Source organism: Salmo trutta, chromosome 37, assembly GCF_901001165.1.
Source record: "Salmo trutta chromosome 37, fSalTru1.1, whole genome shotgun sequence".
NCBI classification, from domain to species: domain Eukaryota; kingdom Metazoa; phylum Chordata; class Actinopteri; order Salmoniformes; family Salmonidae; genus Salmo; species Salmo trutta.
In genome coordinates this window covers 31,710,430-31,733,207 of record NC_042993.1, presented here as the reverse complement: position 1 = coordinate 31,733,207, position 22,778 = coordinate 31,710,430, and the positions used below count along the sequence as shown (strand labels likewise).

Here is a 22,778-nt window from a genome sequence, read left to right as displayed (position 1 = left end):
TCATTTTTCATTAATTTGCAAAAATGTGTACTTTTACATTATGGGGTATTGTGTGTAGGCCAGCGACACCATAATCATTTAACACATTTTAAATTCAGGCTGTAATGTGGAAAATGTAAAGGGGCGTGAATACATTCTGAAGGCACTGTGTATGGTATTATTAAATATATTGATATAAGCCTACTAACTTGACTGAAGTGTCGAAACTGCAGTAGTCAACAGTGTGCGTTCGGTGTAACAAAGCCCATCGCAATTTAATCACTTTTAAATTCTAGCTGTAACAACAAAATGTGGAAAAAGTCAACGAGTGTGAATTCTTTCTGAACGCACTGTAAGTATAGAACAGGGGTAAAGTCTCGACCCCTTTCCAGAAGCAGGAAATACCGGCTGTACCAGCCGTCCTGGATCCGACATAGAAACCACTCTGATTGCCCACACCTGCAGACGGGAGGGTATTATCTGCCTCAAAACGGGCACTGAATTCTCAGAAACAGTTGGAGGTGATGACCCTGCAGAAACGTGGGGGACGCGCAACAAATTGTAGCCTGTACCCCAAATCAAATCAAAGTTTAGTCGCGAACAAAGATTTGCAGATGTTATCGCAAGGGCAGCGAAATGCTTGTGTTTCTAGCTCCAACAGTGCATTAATACAATACACACATAATCCTAAAAGTAAAATGAAAGAAAAATCAGAATGAGCAATGTCTGGAATATAAATATATTCTACCCCGGCTGCCACCCCAAACCTTGTCATAGTAGTATTGTTGTTTTGTTTATATTGCATATTTTAACATTGTATTAAGTGTTTTGCTAGTTTAGGATTTTACTATTTGATATTTATATATGATGTTATGATTGTAAATTGGTTAACAATTCAGTCTGACTGAGAAACCAATAAAACCTTCTACTACTAGAACTACAACAAATCTTCCAGAACATTCTCTATTGATCCCCCACCCATGTCACTTTGGAGGAAGATTTTAACCCACTTAACCCCAAAAGTTTTCACCACCATTGTAAAGACCCTACCTATATTAGTTGCTTTGACAAAGTCATTTCTGAAGATTATTTATTGCGTGTGATTAGTGATACATTTACATTTGTCCTTCATTTTAGGTTAAAACCTGTGAACTGACCACTTGTTTTAATATGGTGAAACTATTCCTTGATAAAATATTTTTTTCAAAAGAAACATTGAACATTAATAGTCAAATCATAGTGTAAAAGCAGGTGAGCCGGTTTTACTCTTTTTGTCCAATTTCTGGGGTTTTGTGGTAGAAAACAGAGAGTAACCCATATAGATAGGTTGGCTAGGCATGTTTTAACAAGTCACTTTTTTGTTAAGCTTGCATTAAATTGCCCCTCCCTGTTGCACACAACATGCTTTCATTCCCTGTCACTTGGGGAGTTATGGCTGATTTAAGATGAAATCGTCAACCCTTTTACGGTCAACCCTGTTACTTTAATTGGCACTTTTCTTAAATTTGAGCTCTTGAAATGGGAAAACATGATTTATGAAGTGGAACGTGCTCTTTATAGCAGAATATTAAAATTTGGTTAAATATATATATTTTTTTTACAGCATTACACTACCCAAAATGCACGCTTTCGTGGAACAACCCATAAATACAGGATGAATAAAATATTTTAAAAACTCATTGAACTTCATTTACTGGAAGGCATAGTCTTCTGTTGGAGCAGGCTCGTCATAAATCTACTTTAATTGAAAAGCGATGTCCTTGACACAATACTAGGGCCATGTTCTGTGTTTGTTATTGTTTGTTTGAAGTCATCTTTTCGATGCATATGTAAACTAATGAGAGATGGGTTCCTGCCAGTGGAGTGGAGAGATGCTTAGACAAGTCAGCCTCCTTTTGTTGAGCACTACTTAACTCAAGCCTGCTGTGTCCCAGTCCCCCACTACGCAGTCTCTGTCTCGGACATAAACACATGCTCGCACTGTCACCTCGGAACCTTACGACAGTTCAATTAATTCTTATATTAGTGTTCTGCGATGCCGTTTGCCAACTGACTCGTTTCGAAACGTTCATGTAGCCGCTCAAGGACCTGGTGTTTGGATGCAGTCCATGTTATGTCCATAAATGAACAGAATCACAAAAGAAACATGGTTCGGCTCCTGAGACCCCAATGGAACTGGGCAAGCAGTCAGACAGCAGTACAGCCTGCTTAAAATGAAATGGTACTCACATTCTAAATCCAAAAAGGCTTTCAGGACCAGTTTAACAGTTCAACATATTTTTGGGGTATTTAAGGAGCTAACATCATTGCGCCAGTACTCATCCTGTACAAGCCAAGACCCTTCTATCAAAGGTGTACCTTTTGAGTAATGATAAAGGGAAGCAGCACAGCCCAAAATCAACAGAACAAATTGAGTTTAATAAAATATCTGGTTCTACAGGTCCAGTGTCCACAAGGTTTCTCTTCGAACTTCTCTTCTAGAAAGAAGTATGGCGCTAACTAGGGCTGGGCGATATGGCCAAAATCTCATATCCTGATATAGGTCATTTCATATCCCGATAATGATATATATCACAATATAGCACATTTTCTGTAAATTCAATGAAAAATTAGTTTATATAAAATGACCACATGTAAAGGCCTATTTCTTATTACATTCAGAATTATACTCAACAAATAAAAATCATATTTGATTATTTCTCCTTTTATTGATAACCTTTGCGCAGATTTTCAATTAAGCATGTAACAAAATGTATGTATGTATGTATGTATGTATGTATGTATATGTATGTATGTATGTATGTATGTATAAAATCTAAAAAGGTAAATAGAAAACACTTCAACTATAGTTGCAAACATAAATAAATAAATATTTATTTCTTTATTTATTTAGGGGGCTTGCCTGTTTCGCATGTTATTTTGGCATTAAGACGTGTCACATATCAATTTGAATTTGGTACCTTGGGTCGAGTGTTTGCACCAACTCATGAAACCCCCGTTTCTCGACCGTGTAAATTGGGGCCATGTCTTTGCAGATGTAAGTTATCTCCTTCCGTCTTCGTGATATTTTGCCATATGGTGTGCCGCGGGCAAAAGCCTCTTGCAACGTCTGAGTCGGGGGGTTTGTTTTGAGCACTCGACTGTACTTTTTTGGGTCTCATCCGTAGACTCTCTCCGTACTGTTTCACATGATTCTTGCGCAGGTGGTAAAAGAGGTCAGTGGTGTTTGAGCCGGTTGTTGGGACCGGCCTGCGGCATATTTTGCAGAGGGCGGTTTTCTGGTCTGTGTCAGACTTTTCATACCCAAACCACGTCCATGCGACTGAAGTAGCCCCTCTTTCAGGTACGATGTCTCCGTGCTCTGTGTCACGTTCACTCTCCTCCATGTTTGTTTGTGTTGCAAATTTCCTTCCACATGCAAATCGTTATCCAAATGACAAAACAGTCGTAAAGAGTGTGATTTGCGACACAACGAAATAAACGAGAGCATAATACGTTTTTCTATCGTCACACGATATATATATATCGCCCAGCCCTAGTGGTAACCTGAGGGAAATTCTGCCCATTGATGTTCTGATCAATTTGAGTTGAAAATTATAAATACAAAAATATGTGGACACCCCTTCAAATTAGTGTATTCGGCTATTTCAGCCACACCCGATGCTGACAGGTGTATAAAATCGAGCAAACAAGCATGCAATCTCCATAGACAAACATTGGCAGTAGAATGGCCTTACCGAAGAGCTCTGTGACTTTCAACGTGGCACAGACATCGGACGCAATATTAACAACTCAGTTCGTCAAATTTCTGACCTACTAGAGCTGCACCGGTCAACTGTAAGTGCTGTTACTGTGAAGTGAAAAAGTCTAGGAGCAACAACGGCTCAGCAGCAAAGTGGTAGGCCACACAAGCTCAGAAAGGGACTGCCGAGTGCTGAAGAGCGTGAAAATTGTCTGACCTCGGTTGCAACACTCACTACTGAGTTCCAAACTGCCTCTGGAAGCAATGTCACCACAATAACTGTTCATCGGGAGCTTCATGAAATTGGTTTCCGTGGCCGAGAAATCGCACACAAGCCTATGATCAAAATGCGGAATGCCAAGTGTCGGCTGGAGTGGTGTAAAGCTCGCCGCCATTGGACTCTGGAGCAGGAGAAACGCGTTCTCTGAAGTGATGAATCACGCTTCACCATCTAGTAGTCCGACAGACAAATCAGGGTTATGCATAGTGCCAACTGTAAAGTTTGGTGGAAGAGGAATAATGGTTTGGGGCTGTTTTTCATGGTTCGGGCTAGGCCCTTTAGTTCCAGTGAAGGGAAATCTTAATGCTACAGCATACAATGACATTCTAGACAATTCTGTGCTTCCCCAAAATGTTGCCAAAGTTGGAAGGCCCTTTCCTGTTTCGGCATGACAATGCCCCTGTGCACAAAGTGAGGTCCATACAGAAATGGTTTGTCGAGATTGATGCGGAAGAACTTAACTGGCCTGCACAGGGCCCTGACCTCAACCCCATCGAACACCTTTGGGATTAATTGGAACGCAGTCTGCGAGCCAGGCCTAAGGTCTATGCCAAACCTCACTAATGCAATTGTGGCTGAATGGAATCAAGTCCCGCAGCAATGTTCCAACATCTAGTGGGAAGCCTTCCCAGAACAGTGGAGGCTGTTATAGCAGCAAAGCGGGGAACCGACTGCATATTAATGCCCATGATTTTGGAATGAGACGTTTGACGAGCAGGTGTTCACATACTTTTGGTCATGTAGTGTAGATTTGTTTCAATGTGGGTATTTACTGAAAGATTGACCTATTAAGCAAAAATTATGAGGTCATGGTTTGGAAGTTTGAAACTAACCACAGCAGCGTGGAGGCTTCTTGTTTACCTCACCCTCATAATATGGTTTCCTTCTAAACTGTCAACAACAACAAAAAATCACAGTTGTATAAACATGATACAATGCAAATAGTCCAGGTAGCCATTTCATTACTTGTTCAGGAGTCTAATGGCTTGGGGCATAGCAGGATTTCTTGTAAATGCTGTTGAGAAGCATTTTGGTCCTAGACTTGGTGCTCCAGCACCGTTTACCATTCGGTAGCAGAGAGAACAGTCTATGACTGGTGTGGCTGGGGTATTTGACCATTTTTAGGGCCTTCCTCTGACACCGCCTTGTATAGAAGTCGTGGATGGCAGGCAGCTTAGCCCCAGTGATGTACTGGGCCGTTCGCACTACCCTCTGTAGTGCCTTGCGGTCGGAGGCCGAGCAGTTGCCGTACCAGACAGTGTTGCAACCAGTCAGGATGTTATCCAAGGTGTAGCTGTAGAACGTTTTGAGGATCTGAGGACCCATGCCAAATCTTTTTAGTCTCCTGTGGGGGAATAGGCGTTGAAGTGCCCTCTTCACGACTGTCTTGGAGTGTTTGGACCATTCTAGTTGGTTGGTGATTTGGACACCAAGGAACTTGAAGCTCTCAACCTTCTCCACTACAGCCCCGTCGATGAGAATGGGGACGTGCTCGGTCCTCCTTTACCTATAGTCCACAATCACCTCCTTTGTCTTGATCACGTTGAGGGATAGGTTGTTATTCTGGCATAACCCAGCCAGGTCTCTGACCTGCTCCCCACACACTGTCTCGTCGTTGTCGGTGATCAGGCCTACCACTGTTGTGTCATCGGCAAACTTAATGATGGTGTTGGAGTCGTGGCTGGCTGTGCAGTCATGAGTGAACAGGGAGCACAGGAGGGGACTGAGCATGCACCCTTGAGGGGCCCCTGTGTTGAGGATCAGTGTGGCAGATGTGTTGTTACCTACCCTCACCACCTGGGGGCAGCCCATCAGGAAGTCCAGGATCCAGTTGCAAAGGGAGGTGTTTAGTCCCAGTGTCCTTAGCTTATTGATGAGCTTTGAGAGCACTATGGTGTTGAACGCTGAGCTGTAGTCAATGAATAGCATTCTCACATAGGTGTTCCTTTTGTCCTGGTGGGAAAGGGCAGTGTGGAGTGCAATAGAGACTGCATCATCTGTGGATCTGTTTGAGCGGTATGCAAATTGGAGTGGGTCTAGGGTTTCTGGGATAATGGTGTTAATGTGAGCCATGACCAGCCTTTCAAAGCACTTCATGGCTACGTACGTGAGTGCTACAGGTCTGTAGTCATTTAGGCAGGTTACCTTAGTGCTCTTGGGCACAGGGACTATGGTGGTCTACTTAAAGCATGTTGGTATTACAGACTCAATCAGGGACAGTTGGTCAGCACATGCCCGGAGCACACGTCCTGGTAATCCATCTGGCCCTGCGGCCTTGTGAATGTTGACCTGTTTAAAGGTCTTACTCACATCGGCTGCAGAAAGCGTGATCACACAGTCGTCCGGAACAGCTGATGCTCTCATGCATGCATGCCTCAGTGTTGCATGCCTCAAAGCAAGCATAGAGTTGATTTAGCTCGTCTCGTAGGCTCGTGCCACTGGGCAGCACGTGGCTGTGCTTCCCTTTGTAGCCTGTAATAGTTTGCAGGTCCTTACCACATCCGACGAGCATCGGAGCTGGTGTAGTACGATTCGATCTTAGTCCTGTATGGGTGCTTGCCTGTTTGATGGTTCGCCGGAGGGCATAGCAGGATTTCTTATAAGCTTCCGGGTTAGAGTCCCGCACCTTGAAAGCGGCAGCTCTACCATTTAGCTCAGTGCGAATGTTCCCTGTAATCCATGGCTTCTGGTTGGGGTATGTACGTATAGTCACTGTGGGGACGACGTCCTCGATGCACTTATTGATAAAGCCAGTGATTGATGTGGTGTACTCCTCAATGCCATCGGAAGAATCCTGGAACATGTTCCAGTCAGTGCTAGCAAAACAGTCCTGTAGTTTAGCATCTGCTTCATCTGACCACTTTTTTAATAGACCGGGTCACTGGTGCTTCATGCTTAAATTTTTGCTTGTAAGCAGGAATCAGGAGGATAGAATTTTGGTCAGATTTGCCAAAATGCGGTCAGTGAATAATTAAAATGCCTTTAAATGCACGCCCCCATCCACATTGATGGGACATCAGTGGAGCAGGTAGACCGCTTCAAGTTCCTTGGTGTCCAAATCACTAAAGACTTAAAATGGTCCAAACACACACGCACAGTTGTGAAGAAGGTGCGACATTGCCTCTTTTCCCTCAGGAAGTTGAATAAGTTATAATACATTGTTACTGATTATTGCATTGTTGGGTTTAGAGTTTGCAATAAAGGCATTTCACTGTACTTGTGCATGTGACTTTAAAATCCCATTTTGAAACACAAGTAAAACAGTCAAAGTAAAAATGTATTCAAAAGTTTAAAAAAAGTATTACCAAAAAACTATTAGTACCACTACACCCACAGCCATAGACTGAGGAAAAGCCTGTTACTTGTGACATTGTATCCAAAACACTCTAAAAAAGTGTTTGCATTTCGCATTGCTTCCATCCCAGTTCATGACAAACAAACAAAGTCTGAACACTCCATTCCACTGCAGGTACAGTATATTTGCTAGATTTCTTTGAGTAAGACAGCACTTAGTGGGCAAGGTGGGCCAGATTGGTAAGTGGTCTAAAGTCTAAAGCAAGTGAACAAGCTCTAGAGCTCCCGATACAGTCAGCGGCACCACTTCCCAGAAACACAGTCTTGGAGAAAAGGCCACGCTGCCGATATTGCATGTGTCCCTCCGTTCTCATACCATCACCTACTTCTCTCTCACTGGCTCTGACGATAGACACATCTTCATTTAGCAGAGAGATCGGCAGGTGCAAACACAAAAATCTAGTCCTTAGATTACTCTTGCCTCTTATGGGTTCAGCCAATGGGTTGCGTCACCTCAAGAGACGAGGCCCAACACTTTGAGTCAGTCTAACTGAAGGAAACACACAATTTTATTAAGCGGAACCGATTTTACAGGAAGTATACACATTAAATCAACACAGGAGCATTATGACCTTTTCACACCATCGTACCAAAAAGGGTAGGCCCATACCCGTGTCACCAGCGGACCTGTAGGCAGACAGACCTCTCCACTGTGCATTAGGGATAACGTATAAAAGTCTATGTGAGGGATGTGCTAAAAATGTCAATTCTAGGCCGATACTGATTTAAGTGATATTTTCTTTTTCAAGATATGGCCAAAAACCATACAAACAGTCTTCCATTCACTGCTACAAATAAATCAATTGACAAATGGAATGACTGATGCTAATCCACTAAGGATAATATACAGTTTCAGTAGTGACAATCACACCATTCATATCCACGCCTTTAATTACCCATGCAACCCTGGGGCTTTTAAAAGAATTTTTTTTTTCCCACTCCCTGTGAACTTTGAATAAACGAATGAAACAGCCAGCCAGCACCTGCCCACCTGCCACACTACACCACCTGCCAACACGTCTGTGTTACCATGGCAAGTGTTAGCCTTCAGTGTGAAGTCTGACTGCTGGGAACACCAGCCCCTCGGGTAACCAAGTTCAGCAAACATGCTATGCCCACACCACTCACTCAGAGCAGACAGGGAGAACATGTCACTGGCCGTTTCATGTTTACACATCCCTTTCTACTTGTCAAATAGGACACACCAGCAGCTATCTGTGGCAGCAGTGCTCTGATGAAGCAGAAGGATAAAGTAGAGGAGTTTCCTCCATGTTGCGGAAAGTCAGAGTGGTCTGTTCGGTCTTTGCTCTCCTTTACTTTTTGCTCTGTTACAGTGGGTGTTCTGGCTTTTCTTTGGCAAAGTCGTACATATTTCTGGAGAGGAGGAAGGTGAAGTGAGCACACAAACATTTCCAGGGGTCATTAAGGGACACCATATGATGTGGCATGTGTGCTGGGGCTGGGGAAATGGGAACGGTGTGTTTTATGGGAGCAGATAGGACTTGCAGATTCCCAAACCAGAATGGACTTGCTGCCCTGCGAGGAGGACAAACGCCAAAGCGAATAAATATTGTGTGCGATGACAATAGCAATGTCGAGAGAGGTGAGAGTAGGCAAGTAAAAAGAGGATATCGATGACCAAGAGAGAGTTAACAGACCGTGACCAAGTGTGAGGAGAGATGGGTGACAGGGAGATATCTAAAATAGCATTTCCCAGCCGTGACCTAAGGGATACGCCATCTTATTAGAACGTCAGCTCCGTGGCGCACTCTGCTGTGAGATCAATCCCAGGTGAAATAAGCTCATCTTGACAGTTCATAGCGAAACAACGTATTTCATCAGTGCCTTGGTGACCTTAAAATGAGCCTGAGAAGAAGTCTTTAAAACATCTTTAAACCCACTGACTGAAGGAAATTGAGGACACAATGAAATGAAACAGTACATGACCTCTGCCGTCCGGATACTAAAGAATAGTGCATGAACGCTCCAGATGCCTACCACACGAACCTGGGTACAAAACGCCTTTACAAGTCTCACTGCAAAATCAAACAAACACATAAATTCACCGTGAATTGTCTCAAATGCATTTTATAGGGGACATGCGCGCGTGGAGCTTGGAACCTCAAAGCATGAGCCCGAGCCACATCTTGATCACGTTAGCCAGTTTCTTTGCTTTGGAAAGACCCAGTCTGGAAGGGTATTTATTGTGTGTCATGGGAGGTCGAAGCAGTCAAAATAGCTATTTTGGAGAGAGCTGAAGCTATGGGTGGAAAGTAATAAGAGCTTCATTGTAGGGAGAGGGCCTAAGGTCTTCCAGGACCCAGGCCTTTTGGCTGACGGGTCTGGTTTGTGAGGCATGGGAAGTGCCATCTCCAATCACTGCTAACTGAGCCACTGCTCTATTACTGACTGCACTCCTTCAACAAACGGTTTCACACTGGCCAGATCGTAGTCTGACCAGGACTGGAAAATGCCTCTGAATCACTGACTAGGCACCAATACGAATCTGGACTAGTATTGAATATGGACAAGGAGCTGTACAATGAGGTACAATGAGTAGAAATGTCTGATCAAAATTAGATTGTACAGGAGCCAGCTCAAGAGCACTTAAGATGTAGGCCACTGAAAACAACAAGAGACTGAAGGTCTGTCAAAGAGGATGATATGGATTTTTATATAAATTACCACACTGGCTTTTGACCCAGGAGCAAGAGAGAGGGAGACTTTCCACATTATATCATTTGAGCCTGGTGGTCTGGCAGGGCCAAACCAGCCATTTTGTTTATCCCTTAAATGAACGACTATTACATTTACTGGACTGCCGCAGACAGCGGCACAAAATACAGTTTTCCCTCCATTTCTACAGCAATTTCTGTCTATTCCCTTTGTCAACAAGAGACTTGACTGTATATTTAGATCCCTGTGTCGCCGCCGGTTACCACCGGGCTGGATGGCTGCGGATGGAGGGAACAGGAAACCCAGAGCTACCGTGTTAATGATCACATGTACTAAGAGACACACATCTATAAAGACCCACCAGGATCAAACAGATAAGAACTGATTGAACTGACTCATATGAACATCATGGACAACCTGGGCATGGATGTCCGCTGTTCAAAGACGCTGAGGAGAGATGCAGGAGCCGACTGTGACTCAGATTTATATGAAGTCCTAATTGAACTCCAGTGTTCGGATGTGCGGCCATGGATCAACAAGCTGAGCGTGTGCACACACACACACACACACACACACACGAGCCCATCAACCCATTTAATGCAAGACTATGTTAGCGCACGTAGGTATTCCTAGAAACGCTGGAGATCAAGCGAACAACCACTGAATTAAAAAGCAGAATGAATTCTTTCTGACATGTAGTTGAGGCCAAGAACAGCACTGACAGCCGAATTCAATGGATCGGAGAATAATACTATTTACTAGCCTCTGATGGCGCCAATTGTGCCAGTTTTTTTTTGTTTCCTTATGTCAGCATATAGACTGGCACATAATGAATCCAAGGAATTCTCAACGGAGTCGGAGAAACACAACTCAGATGGAACGGGATAAAGATTGAGGTTACAATGCTCTGTGAGTTATTCCTCTGAGCAATCGTTTGATGAAATGTCACATCGCCCCTTTAGTAGCAAAAGATCTAAGGCTCTGAGGCCAGAGAGGGCTGTGTGACTTGGGTAATTATGGCCAAAATAGCATGGTGAGTCAGAGGGATCGGCGGGAGGGTGAGTCAAGAGAAGGAAAGAAGAGGTTTGTGACAACTGTGCCGGCCCTACACGTGTAGGACTTGTTTCAATAAAATGTAAATTCATGTGGAAATTCCTGCAATAGCTGCCTTGTGTGAATGCCCCCGTGTCTGAAAAAGGCTCAGCATCAGCAGTAGTTCTAGCCACAGAGCCAGGGCAGGCAGGCAGGGAGCACCCAGGACTGGCCCTCAGTCAGTCAGGGTGACCAGGGGCACCAGGGTTTGACCTCACTCTCCACCTAACCTTTGAATATTAGGCCTACTTTAGGATTGGAAGTGGAGGATTCTGGGTAGTCAGAGGGGTGACAGAAAGAGTAGCGTAAGCATACATAAGGGGTCTGGTTCACATTAGAGATTAAGCAGGGACTTGGACTAGATTGCACTTTTAGGTAGGATGAATGATGATTTTGTTTCATAGACGTATTCCTGGACAGCAGTTCATTTGATTTAAAAAGGATCCACTCACACTCAATAGTTCTGGGCTGGTGTCTGAAATCCCAGTTACGTCAATGCTAATGAAATAACATTTTTAGTTCTCTGTTACTCTTGGATTTATTCAATATGGGTTAGTGAAACCAACCTTAAAAGTTCAACATTTTCCCATATCGTCAGGCAGCTATGCAGCCTAAATTTCTATGCAACGTGAGTACAAACAATCTAGCTCTTCAAATGCAGATATGGAAAGGTAGAGTAGTTTCAAAGGCGACCTTTACGTGCTGTACATTGTAGCACCTAAGGGGACCGACACTGGTCAAAACCTGTAATTCAACCGCCCAGCAGCCAGCACTTCCCAACTAAGACGACAGGAGTATTTCACACAAGAAATCCATTATGGCACTCAGTGGATGAATACTTGTGTCTAGTCTTCACACACACACACACACACACACACACACACACACCTCCCACTGCAGAGGCAGACCATTGGCCACAGGGGGGGAAACAAAGTATACACGCAGTCAGGGCAGACCATTTGCAATGATGATACTGAACCATGGGGCATTTGGTTTTCTGTGCGTTGTGACCAAAACAGGCACTGCTAAGACAGACAAATAAAAAAATAAAAACACAGTACTTCAGCACAGCCATTTCTGGGTAACCAAACCCACCTTTCGTGCATAAAAGGAGCCAATATTCTATTTCATGTTAGGGTTGTTTTCATTAGCTGGCCCCACTGTCTGAAAACATTAAACATTTGAGAAGAATCAGTAGTCTTACGTAAGCTTTTTTTTAAAACGATTTTTTTTTTTAAACAGACACCCACATTTGTTCCTAATTTAAATCTGGACCATGCTTCACATTTATTAAAAGATAAAACAAAATATTTTAACGTTGCATTCATGGCGAATCGGGTACAAAGAACATGGTGATTATTTAGCCTGTGGTTAATTCATCCTCTCAAGTTAATTGCATGATTAAAAGGTTCTCTACTCATCCACAACCACCAAATAATGCCACATGGGGCATATAGGGCAACACACAGAGACTGCTGCACAACAACACATTTCCTGGCAGTGTTGTCGGCTTTTGAATTTCACGGCTATAGGACTGAGTGAGGACATGATACCTTACCAAGAGAAAACAGAATAACATGTAATAAGAGAATGAGGAGATAGGGGGCTATAAACTGACAAGGAAATGGGAAATTAAAAAAGGTATGAGGATGGATAATCCACAACACGTTTAGCTGAAGGAGAGGAGAGAAGAGAAAACAGTGGAGAGGAAGACAAGTGTTGTTGGCAAGGTGAAAACGGAGGCCTTGCCCCCGAGAACCATAAGCGGTGTATAAACACACTATTCAATTTCATAGAGCCGGTTTAATGGGGCGGCCGTTGCTGAAAATCACCCCGTTTATTTGAGAAAATAGTCTCTGAACAAGCGGCCCATAACAGACTGTTGCTGACTTCATTTGAAGCGTCCCGGTGCCAAGACAATAACAATATATGCCGTCGATTCCAATTGGGGTCCCTATTAAATTACTGGCCTGCGACCACAATTTTGATCTTGTGCCTTAACTGTCAGTTATAAGATTTACTTGGCAGCGGCAGGCCTCGCAGAGCTTACCAACTGTGTCATGTGCTGCACCAGAGGGACTTTAAAATTGCATGATAAAACAGGCAATATAAAAATCCATCCGGCACTTTTGCCAGAGTGCTGTGTCCCCAGCTGTTTGCCACGTTCACAACAAAACAGTATGTGGCGGCACGTTTGAAGTGGACCATTTAAAATGCGTGGCATTGGCACATCTCGGGAGGTGACAAAATACAGTGCCTTCAGAAAGTATTCGTACCTCTTGACTTATTCCAAGTTTTGTTGTGTTACAGCCTGAATTCAAAATGTATTATATATTCAGTGGATTTAAAAAGCCTACACACCCCTGTTAAAATGGCAGGTTTTTGTGAAGTAAAATAATGAGACAAAGATAAATCATGTCAGAACTTTTTCCACCTTTAATGTGACCTATAACGTGAACAATTCAATTGAAAAACAAACTGAAATCTTTGAGGGGGAAAAATAAAAAACTCACAATAACCTGGTTGCATAAGTGTGCACACCCTTAAACTAATACTTTGTTGAAGCACCTTTTGATTTTATTACAGCACTCAGTCTTTTTGGGTAGGAGTCTATTAGCATGGCACATCTTGATGTGGCAATATTTGCCCACTCTTCTTTGCAAAAGCGCTCCAAATCTGTCAGATTGCGAGGACATCTCCTGTGCACAGCCCTCTTCAGATCACCCCAGAGATGTTCAATTGGATTCAGGTCTGGGCTCTGGCTGGGCCATTCCAAAACGTTAATCTTCTTCTGGTGAAGCCATGCTTTCGTGGATTTGGATGTGTGCTTTAGGTCGTTGTCGTGCTGAAAGGTGAACTTCCTCTTCAGCTTTCTAACGGCCGCCTGAAGGTTTTGTGCCAAAATTGCCTGGTATTTGGAACTGTTCATAATTCCCTCCACCCTGACTAAGACCCAGGTTCCAGCTGAAGAAAAACATCCCCAAAGCATGATGCTGCCACCACCATGCTTCACTGTGGGTATGGTGTTCTTTGGGTGATGTGCTGCGTTGTTTTTGCGCCAAACATACCTTTTGGAATTATGGCCAAAAAGTTCAACCTTGGTTTCATCAGACCATAACACATTTTCCCACGCGCTTTTGGGGGACTTGATGTTTGTTTTTGCAAACTTCAGCCGGGCTTGGATGTTTTTCATTGTAAGAAAAGGCTTCCGTCTTGCCACCCTACCCCATAGCCCATTCATATGAAGAATACGGGAGACTGTTGTCACATGTAGCACACAGCCAGTACTTGCCAGAAATCCCTGCAGTTCCTTTAATGTTGCTGTAGGCCTCTTGGAAGCCTCCCTGACCAGTTTTCTTCTCGTCTTTTCATACATTTTGGAGGGACGTCCAGTTCTTGGTAATGTCTCTGTGGTGCCATATTTTCTCCACTTGATGATGACTGTCTTCACTGTGTTCCATGGTATATGTAATGCTTTGGAAATTCTTTTGTACCCTTCTCCTGACAGATTTTTTTAAATAATGAGAACCCTCTGATGCTTTGGAAGCTCTCTGCGGACCATGGCTTTTGCTCTGAGATGCAACTAAGAAAATGTCAGGAAAATCCTACTAGAACAGCTGAACTTTATTTGTGATTAATCAGAGTCACTTTAAATGATGGCTGGTGTGTAATGACTTCTATTTAACATGAGTTTGAATGTGATTGGTTAATTCTGAACACAGCCACATCCCCAGTTATAAAGAGGGTGTGCACACTTATGCAACCAGGTTATTGTAAGGTTTTTATTTTTAATTTTTCCCCCTTTTTCCCCCTAATTACACTTTGGATGGTGTATCAATACACCCAGTTACTACAAAGATACAGGCGTCCTTCCTAGCTTAGTTGCCGGAGAGGAAGGAAATCGTTCAGGGATTTCACGAGGCCGCGTTTTAAACAGAGTTTAATGGCTGTGATGGGAGAAAACTGTGGATGGATCAACAACACGTCCTCCACAAGTACAACAAAAAATATCAATATTTCAATAGTAAAAAAAGAAAACGTTCACCTTGGGTTTTTCAATTGAATTGTTCACATTATAGGTCACATTAACAGTAGAAAAAGTTCTGACATGATTTATCTTTGTCTCATTCTTTTACATCACAAAAACCTGGCATTTTAACAGGGGTGTGTAGACTTTTTATATCCACTGTATTTATTTCTCACCCATCTGCTGGTGAAGTCATCTCCCAGTGTCTGGTGGAAAGCAGATTGAGCCAGGTTTTCCTCTAAGATTTTGCCAGTGCTTAGCTCTATTCCGTTAATTTTTTTGCCTGAAAAACTCCCCAGTCCTTAACGATTACAAGCATACCCATAACATGATGCAGCCACCACTATACTTGAAAATATGGAGAGTGGTACTCAGTAATGTATTATATTGAATTTGCCCCAAACATAACACTTTGTATTCAGGACAAAAGTAAAAAAATGTGGCAATGCAATTCAGTTTAAGTGCCTTGCAGCAAAAAGGATGCATTTTCTGGAATACTTTTATTCTGTACAGGTGTTCTTTTCACTTTGTTAATTATGTTAGCATTGTGGAGTAACTACAATGTTGATCCATCCTCAGTTCTCTCCTATCACAGCAATTACACTCGAACTGTTTTAAAGTCACCATTGGCCTCATCGTGAAATCCCTGAGCGGTTTCCTTCCTTTCCAGCAACTGAGTTAGGAAGGACACCTGTATCTTTGTAGTGACTGGGTGTATTGATACGCCATCCAAAGTGTAATTAATAACTCAAAGGGATATTCAATGTCTGCTTTTTATTTTTTCCATCTACCAACAAGTGCCCTTCTTTGCAAGGCATTGGAAAACCTACCTGGTCTTTGTGGTTGAATCAGTGTGGTTGAATTTGAAATCCACTGCTCGACTGAGGGACCTTACAGATAATTGTATGTGTGGGGTACAGCGATGAGGTAGTCATAAAAAATAAAAAATGTCCATGCAACTTATCAAGGGACTTGTTTAGCAAATCTTTACTCCTGAAGTTTAGGCTTGCCATAACAAAGGGGCTGAATACTTATTGACTGAAGACATTCAGCTTTTCATGGTTTTATTCAAATAAAACCACAGACCTCACTTACCTCCTCTCCTACTGTTACTTTAATCGTGCGACAATGTAGAAATACAGCCCTAATGAAATCATACCAGCTGTGGGAGAATGAAGTTGGAATTCAATCAATCACGAATGGTAGAAACTGCACTGTAGAGAAAAATAACATGGTTTCTGTGCCACATTGAAGGGCAATTTAAGTGCTAAATTAGACAGTCTACTGCGGGGATCATCAACTACACTGAACAAAAATAAAAACGCAACATGCAACAATTTCAAAGATTTTACTGAGTTACAGTTCAAATATGGAAATCGGTCAATTGAAATAAATAAATTAGGCCCTAATCTATGGATTTCACATGACTGGGCAGGGGCGCAGCCATGGCTGTTCCTGGGAGGGCATAGGCCCACCCACTGGGGAGCCAGGCCCAGCCACAGGGGAGCCAGGCCCAGCCAATCAGCAACAGTTTTTCCCCACAAAAGGGCTTTATTAGACAGAAATACTCCTCAGCAATTTATTTTTTCAAGTTTAAGTTCACTATGATGACACACCAAATGCGTTTGATGGATCGCAGGAATAGGATTTTGAAGCCTACAGTCCAAGCCATGTCTTCCAATAGTGCAACAGCTGTCGGCATCCAGAGATTATCCAATCTAAATAAACGCTAAGGGTAAGGACGATAGCAGTGATGTAGCCTACGCGCTACATATTATTGATACCTACATAGCGCATTGATGTCAATCACACTGCTGCCCTCTCATTTAGTCATTTGCGCCTTACGGATTGTGGTCATTGTACACAATTGGGTATGTGTAACACAATAAATGGTTGAATTTAAGAAGTTTAAGCTGCCTATCAATCAGTGGACAGGCTGTGAAAAATGCACTCTTGCAACAGTTGCATAGTGTGGATCCCAGCCTATGGAAAAAAAGTTGAAAAGATTTGACATGGGATCTCAGATCTGCAAAACCTTGTACAGCTGCACCATTGAGAGCATCTTGACTGGCTTCATTACCGCTTGGTATGGCAACTTCTCAGCATCTGACCACAAGGCAGTACAGAGGGTAGTGCGTAGGACCCAGTACATCACTGGGGCCGAGCTCCCTGCCATCCAGGACTTCTTTACCAGGCGGTGTGAGAAGGCCCTAAACATTTTCAAAGACTCCAGCCACCCAAGACCCAGACCAAGTCTGGAACCAACAGGACCCTAAACAGCTTCTACCCCCAAGCCATAATACTAATCAATAGCTGCACAGACTATCTGCATTGACCCTCTTTGCATTACCTCTTTTGACTCGTCACATATGATGCTGCTACCAGCGTTTATTATCTATCCTGTTGCCTAGTCACTTTACTTCTACCTACACTATCGTTCAAAAGTTTGGGGTCACTTCGAAATGTCCTTGTTTTTGAAAGAAAAGCATTTTTTTTTTTTATCCATTAAAATATCAAATTGATCAGAAATACAGTGTAGACATCGTTAATGTTGTAAATGACTATTGTAGCTGGAAACAGCAGATTTTTGACGGAATATTTACATATGCGTACAGAGGCCCATTATCAGCAACCATCATTCCTGTGTTCCAGTGGCACGTTGTGCTAGCTAATCCAAGTTTATAATTTTAAAAGGCTAATTGATCATTAGAAAATCCTTTTGCAATTATGTTAGCAAAGCTGAAAACTGTTGTTCTGATTAAAGAAGCAATAAAACTGGCCTTCTTTAGACTAGTTGAGTATCTGGAGCATCAGCATGTGTGTTCGATTACAGGCTAAAAATGGCCATAAACAAAAAACTTCTGAAACTCATCAGTCTATTCTTGTTCTGAGAAATGAAGGCTATTCCATGCGAGAAATTGCCAAGAAACTGAAGATCTTGTACAATGCTGTGTATTACTCCCTTCCCAAAACAGCGCAAACTGGCTCTAACCAGAATAGAAAGAGGAGTGGGAGGCCCTGGTGCACAACTGAGCAAGAGGACAAGTACATTAGAGTATCTAGTTCGCCTCACAAGTCCTCAACTGGCAGCTTCATTAAATAGTACCCGCAAAACACCAGTCTCAACGTCAACAGTGACGAGGCGACTCCGGGATGCTAGCCTTCAATTGGGAATTCATTTGTCTTCTTATGCCTTAAGGGGAAAGCAATCTAAAAGTAATCAGATTACGTTACTGAGTTAGGGTAATCCAAAAGTTAAACTACTGCTAACAATTTTGGACAGGTGCTAGTAACTAATGTATTACCTTTAGAGTGTAACCTACCCAACCCTGAGTGTGTGTGTGTGTGTGTGTGTGTGTGTGTGTGTGTACACACACACACAAATGTTATAGCCTAGCATGCGTCTTACCTTGCAAATGGTCTCAGTGTCCCAAGGTAAGATGGTCTGTAGATCTATGAGTTCGCAGGACACACCCAGTTTCTCCTGAGCCATGTTGGCCACTTCCCTCAGCACATGGATCTGCAAGGCAGGAGTCAGCGATCAAGACCGTGTATTCCATTGTAATCCACAATGGATATTATAACATTTTATAATACCAATCAAAAAACCCTTTTAGAATCAGCAGAAAACCACTACACAGCACCCCGTATTAACTTTCAAGTCAGTTTGAACAAATGAAGAAAGTTGCTTGGATAGACTCCATGTTTATTGGCAGATTAGAAAGCTGTATGTTTCCAGTAAATGACTGCTGTGCCTGTGAATCATCGGCAATCTAACAGCAGAACATACTCCATCGTCATTATCCCCAAGCTGTGCATCAGGGCTTTGAGATTGTCTATGAATGTATGTGAGGGTTAATGAACAAAATCTATTCATGTGTGGGTCTTGGGTGATAGTCATGAGTCATAACCAGACAGCCAAATTGATAAAAAAGAAACACAGCAATCTATGGACTTCTAACCCATCTAGACAAGATTCGACAACAGGCATAGTAAAAATATAAATATTCTGGTTTTAGTCAACCATGCTAGAGATGGCTACTAATATACTGAATATTGCTGAAGCAACGACAGAGCCTAGTACTTCTGTCAAGATATGAACAGGTTTAAAGTGTGCAATAAAATGAAACTTTACAATATAAACAGTAGGACAAGCAAAATGAACCCTTCTGTTTCGCTCATTAGCAGGCCTTCACTGCAGGTCCCAGGCGCGGTTCCGACCTCTCCACTCGCTGGGAGTTGTTTTCTTTTCGCTCGTCCATGGAGGGCTGATGGATTACCGGAGTAATGGGGTGGCGTTTTAAAAAGCCCAGATTTCGACTACTTGGGTGGATATTTCATCTTTGCAAAGTGACGGATTTGATGGAGTTGATTTCCCAGTCATTCCCAGCACTCAGACTTAGACCCCCCTCTGCTTTTCAGCTGTACCTAAATTAGTCTATTTCTCTGGGTGGGTTAAGCCCGTTAAGTGGGCGAGCAGAATCTTTGTAAGGGGCAACGACACCAAGAGCGCTATAGAGACCATAATCCTCTCCGGAGGAAAATAAATCAGGGGGACAGGAGTTGAAGACAATGGAAGGCCTTGTGTAGACGTGGACTATTAAAACCATGGAGCAGCGTCGGTCCAACGGAGACGTCAGTGTAGACACGATAAACCACCAACCCCTGGTGAGAAAGCCCCTGTTGAGAGGCGTGGGCTTGTGATGGAGCTAGGAGGTAATCCATGGCTCGTCCCTGTCGGCTTAAAAATGTCACAGACCGAAGACGTCCCTACTCTGCCCGCCTCCAAACCATAAACAATGACTTCTGGCTAAGGTCATGACTCATGCACAGTCATAAAAATATATATAGCTCCATCTCCTCTATGGCTCGAGTATGTAGACTCAAACCCACGGCTCCTTCTTCCACGTCTCACCTGTGTTCCCCAGGCGACCAGAGTGACATCACTTCCTTCCTGTATAACCTCGGCCTGCGAAAGTGGGATGGTGTAGGCCTCTGTAGGGACCTGCTCCACTGCAAAACAAACAAAAGAAAAAAAAAAAAAACTCAATTGTTTCAAAACCCGTAGTCTCATCTCCTCCCCTTCATCTGCACTGATTGTAAATGACTTGACAGGTGAAAACCCTATGGTGGAAGCTAACCTTGCAAATTCTTGCAGATCAGTGCAGTGAAGGAGAATATCTTATACGTACGGCCAACATGACCTGATACACATATGCAACTACAGAACTACACACGACAGGAATATGATTGGGGGTCAATCCCGAACACACATTAATCTCTCTGTTATGGCCAACTGTGGTTGCGCTGTCAAACGATGGTCCATAACCGCCCGTAGAGCTCAATGATGGAGAGGATGACAAGGGAAATGACCGGCACACTCACAAATGAAAGCCTACAATCTGTGCTTCCAGTTAGGAACAAAGTCTCTGGCCCATTTGAGATGCTTTTTCCAGACCTCATCAATCACGAGGAGCCTTGTGTGCGCCTCTCTATGGTCCTCTGTAGCTATGTTTGTAGAGCATGACGCTTGCAACACCAGGGTAGTGGGTTCGATTCCCGGGACCACCAATACATAAAATGTATGCACGTATGACTAAGTCGCTTTGGATAACAGCGTCTGCTGAATGGCAAATATTATTACTTTCATTATTAATTATTATAATAATAAATAATCCAATAAATCTAGTCATCCTGATCAATGTGGACAACAAAACATTTGCGGGATGGGATATAGTTCAAAATGTGTTCCGCAAACAATGGACATTATATTCATGCATCAGACTTTCTCTTGGATCCTTTTCCAAAGAGACTAACCCTTTAGCATCCTATTTGTAGAAATCCTGGAGTTCATAAACACTTGGTGGCAAAAAAACTGAGACACCAACATAGCCTATTATGTAGTTATGTGGTAACAACATTACACAGGTCTTTGGCGCTCATCATGTTTGACCCTGACAAGCAAGATAAGGCCTTCTGAAAGTGTGTGTGGGTGTTAAGTGGGGAGACTGGTGCTCTTTAAAGCTCTCTTGTATCGTAACACATGAACTGCAACTGTCATTGGGCGTACTATTGATACTCAAGGGAGACATGTACGGTTTCCGACTCCACAATACACTTCCCAGAACAGTCGGGATGACTTCCACCCATTCCCCCTCTAGAGGTTAAGAAACAGGCTGCCGACTTCAAGTTTCGTCAGCAATTTCAAATGAGTGAAAAGAGCTACCTCTGGCAAGCCTTTTCCCAACCCAATCCTGAAGTCAGTGTGTGTGCTGGTACATGGTTCCAATGAATCACATTTATCTACAATTAAATGGCTTCCAGATTGAAGTGATGTCAGGGATGAGAAGGTGTTTATTTTGGTTAATCAGTATCTCTCAGAGCAAGTCATCTGATCATCAGGGTGATTCAGAAAGATGTGGAATTGGAAAAAGAAAAATGCACTCGTTCAAAATTAAAATAAACTCCAGTGACGGAATTTCAAACGATTACTCTCTCTCGGAACATCTTGAGATACTTATAATATGCAAGCATACAATAAGCTGAAATTCGTAGGTTTTTCCTAAATCTACTCAATTAAGCTTACACAGAAAGCCACAACAAGCATCACGTAAAACTCCTGCCACCATCGAACAAACCAGTGAGCTGCTGGTAACTGGATTCAGTGGAATTTCATCAACAACCTCTGGTGTACATAGCTTCCGCGTTTCAGACCGTGACACGGCAGTCATTTCACAGTAGTTGTGACCAATCTTACTCAAGAAGACCAATGTCAGGTGGTGATCGCCTTTTTCAAAATCAAGTACCCAATTCACTTAAAGGAAGTCCACTCAACAACCAGCTGTGAGATCATAAGCTCACGTGACAACGGTGATGTATAACAGTCATAAAATATATTCGCAATCTTTGTCACTAACAAGGCTACATTTACAGTTGAAGTCAGAAGTTTACATACACCTTAGCCAAATACATTTAATTTCAGTTTTTCACAATTCCTGACATTTAATCCTAGTAAAAATTCCCTGTTTTAGGATCACCACTTTGTCATAAGAATGTGAAATATCAGAATAATAGTAGAGAGAACGGTTATTTCAGCTTTTATTTCTTTCATCACATTCCCAGTGGGTCAGACGTTTACATACACTCAATTAGTATTTGGTAGCATTGCCTTTGAATTGTTTAACTTGGGTCAAATGTGTCGGGTAGCCTTCCACAAGCTTCCCACAATACGTTGGGTGAATTTTGGCCCATTCCTCCTGATGTGGAAAATAGTCAGGTTTGTAGGCCTCCTTGCTCGCACATGCTTTTTCCAGTTTTGCCCACAAATGTTCTATAGGATTGAGGTCAGGGCTTTGTAATGGCCACTCCAATACCTTGACTTTGTTGTCCTTAAGCCATTTTGCCACAACTTTGGAAGTATGCTTGGGGTCATTGTCCATTTGGAAGACCCATTTGCAACCAAGCTTTAACTTCCTAACTGATGTCTTGAGATGTTGCTTCAATATATCCACATAATTTTCCTGCCTCATGATGTCATCTATTTGGTGAGGTGCACCAGTCCCTCCTGCAGCAAAGCACTCCCACAACATGATGCTGCCACCCCCGTGCTTCACGATTGGGACGGTATT

At 42.9% G+C, this 22,778-nt stretch overlaps 1 protein-coding gene across 2 annotated transcripts in view; it reads right to left on the bottom strand.

Annotated features, from left to right (window-relative positions):
- LOC115177377 (2-oxoisovalerate dehydrogenase subunit beta, mitochondrial-like) overlaps positions 1 to 22,778 on the bottom strand; it is a 110,240-nt gene that overhangs the window by 52,400 nt on the left and 35,062 nt on the right. For both annotated transcript variants that reach the window (XM_029738096.1, XM_029738097.1), the window contains exons 7-8: positions 20,066 to 20,163; positions 18,560 to 18,670 (exon numbers count right to left, since the gene is read on the bottom strand). In XM_029738096.1, coding sequence (XP_029593956.1) covers positions 18,560 to 18,670; positions 20,066 to 20,163 — 209 coding nt within the window. The remainder of the gene's footprint in view (positions 1 to 18,559; positions 18,671 to 20,065; positions 20,164 to 22,778) is intronic.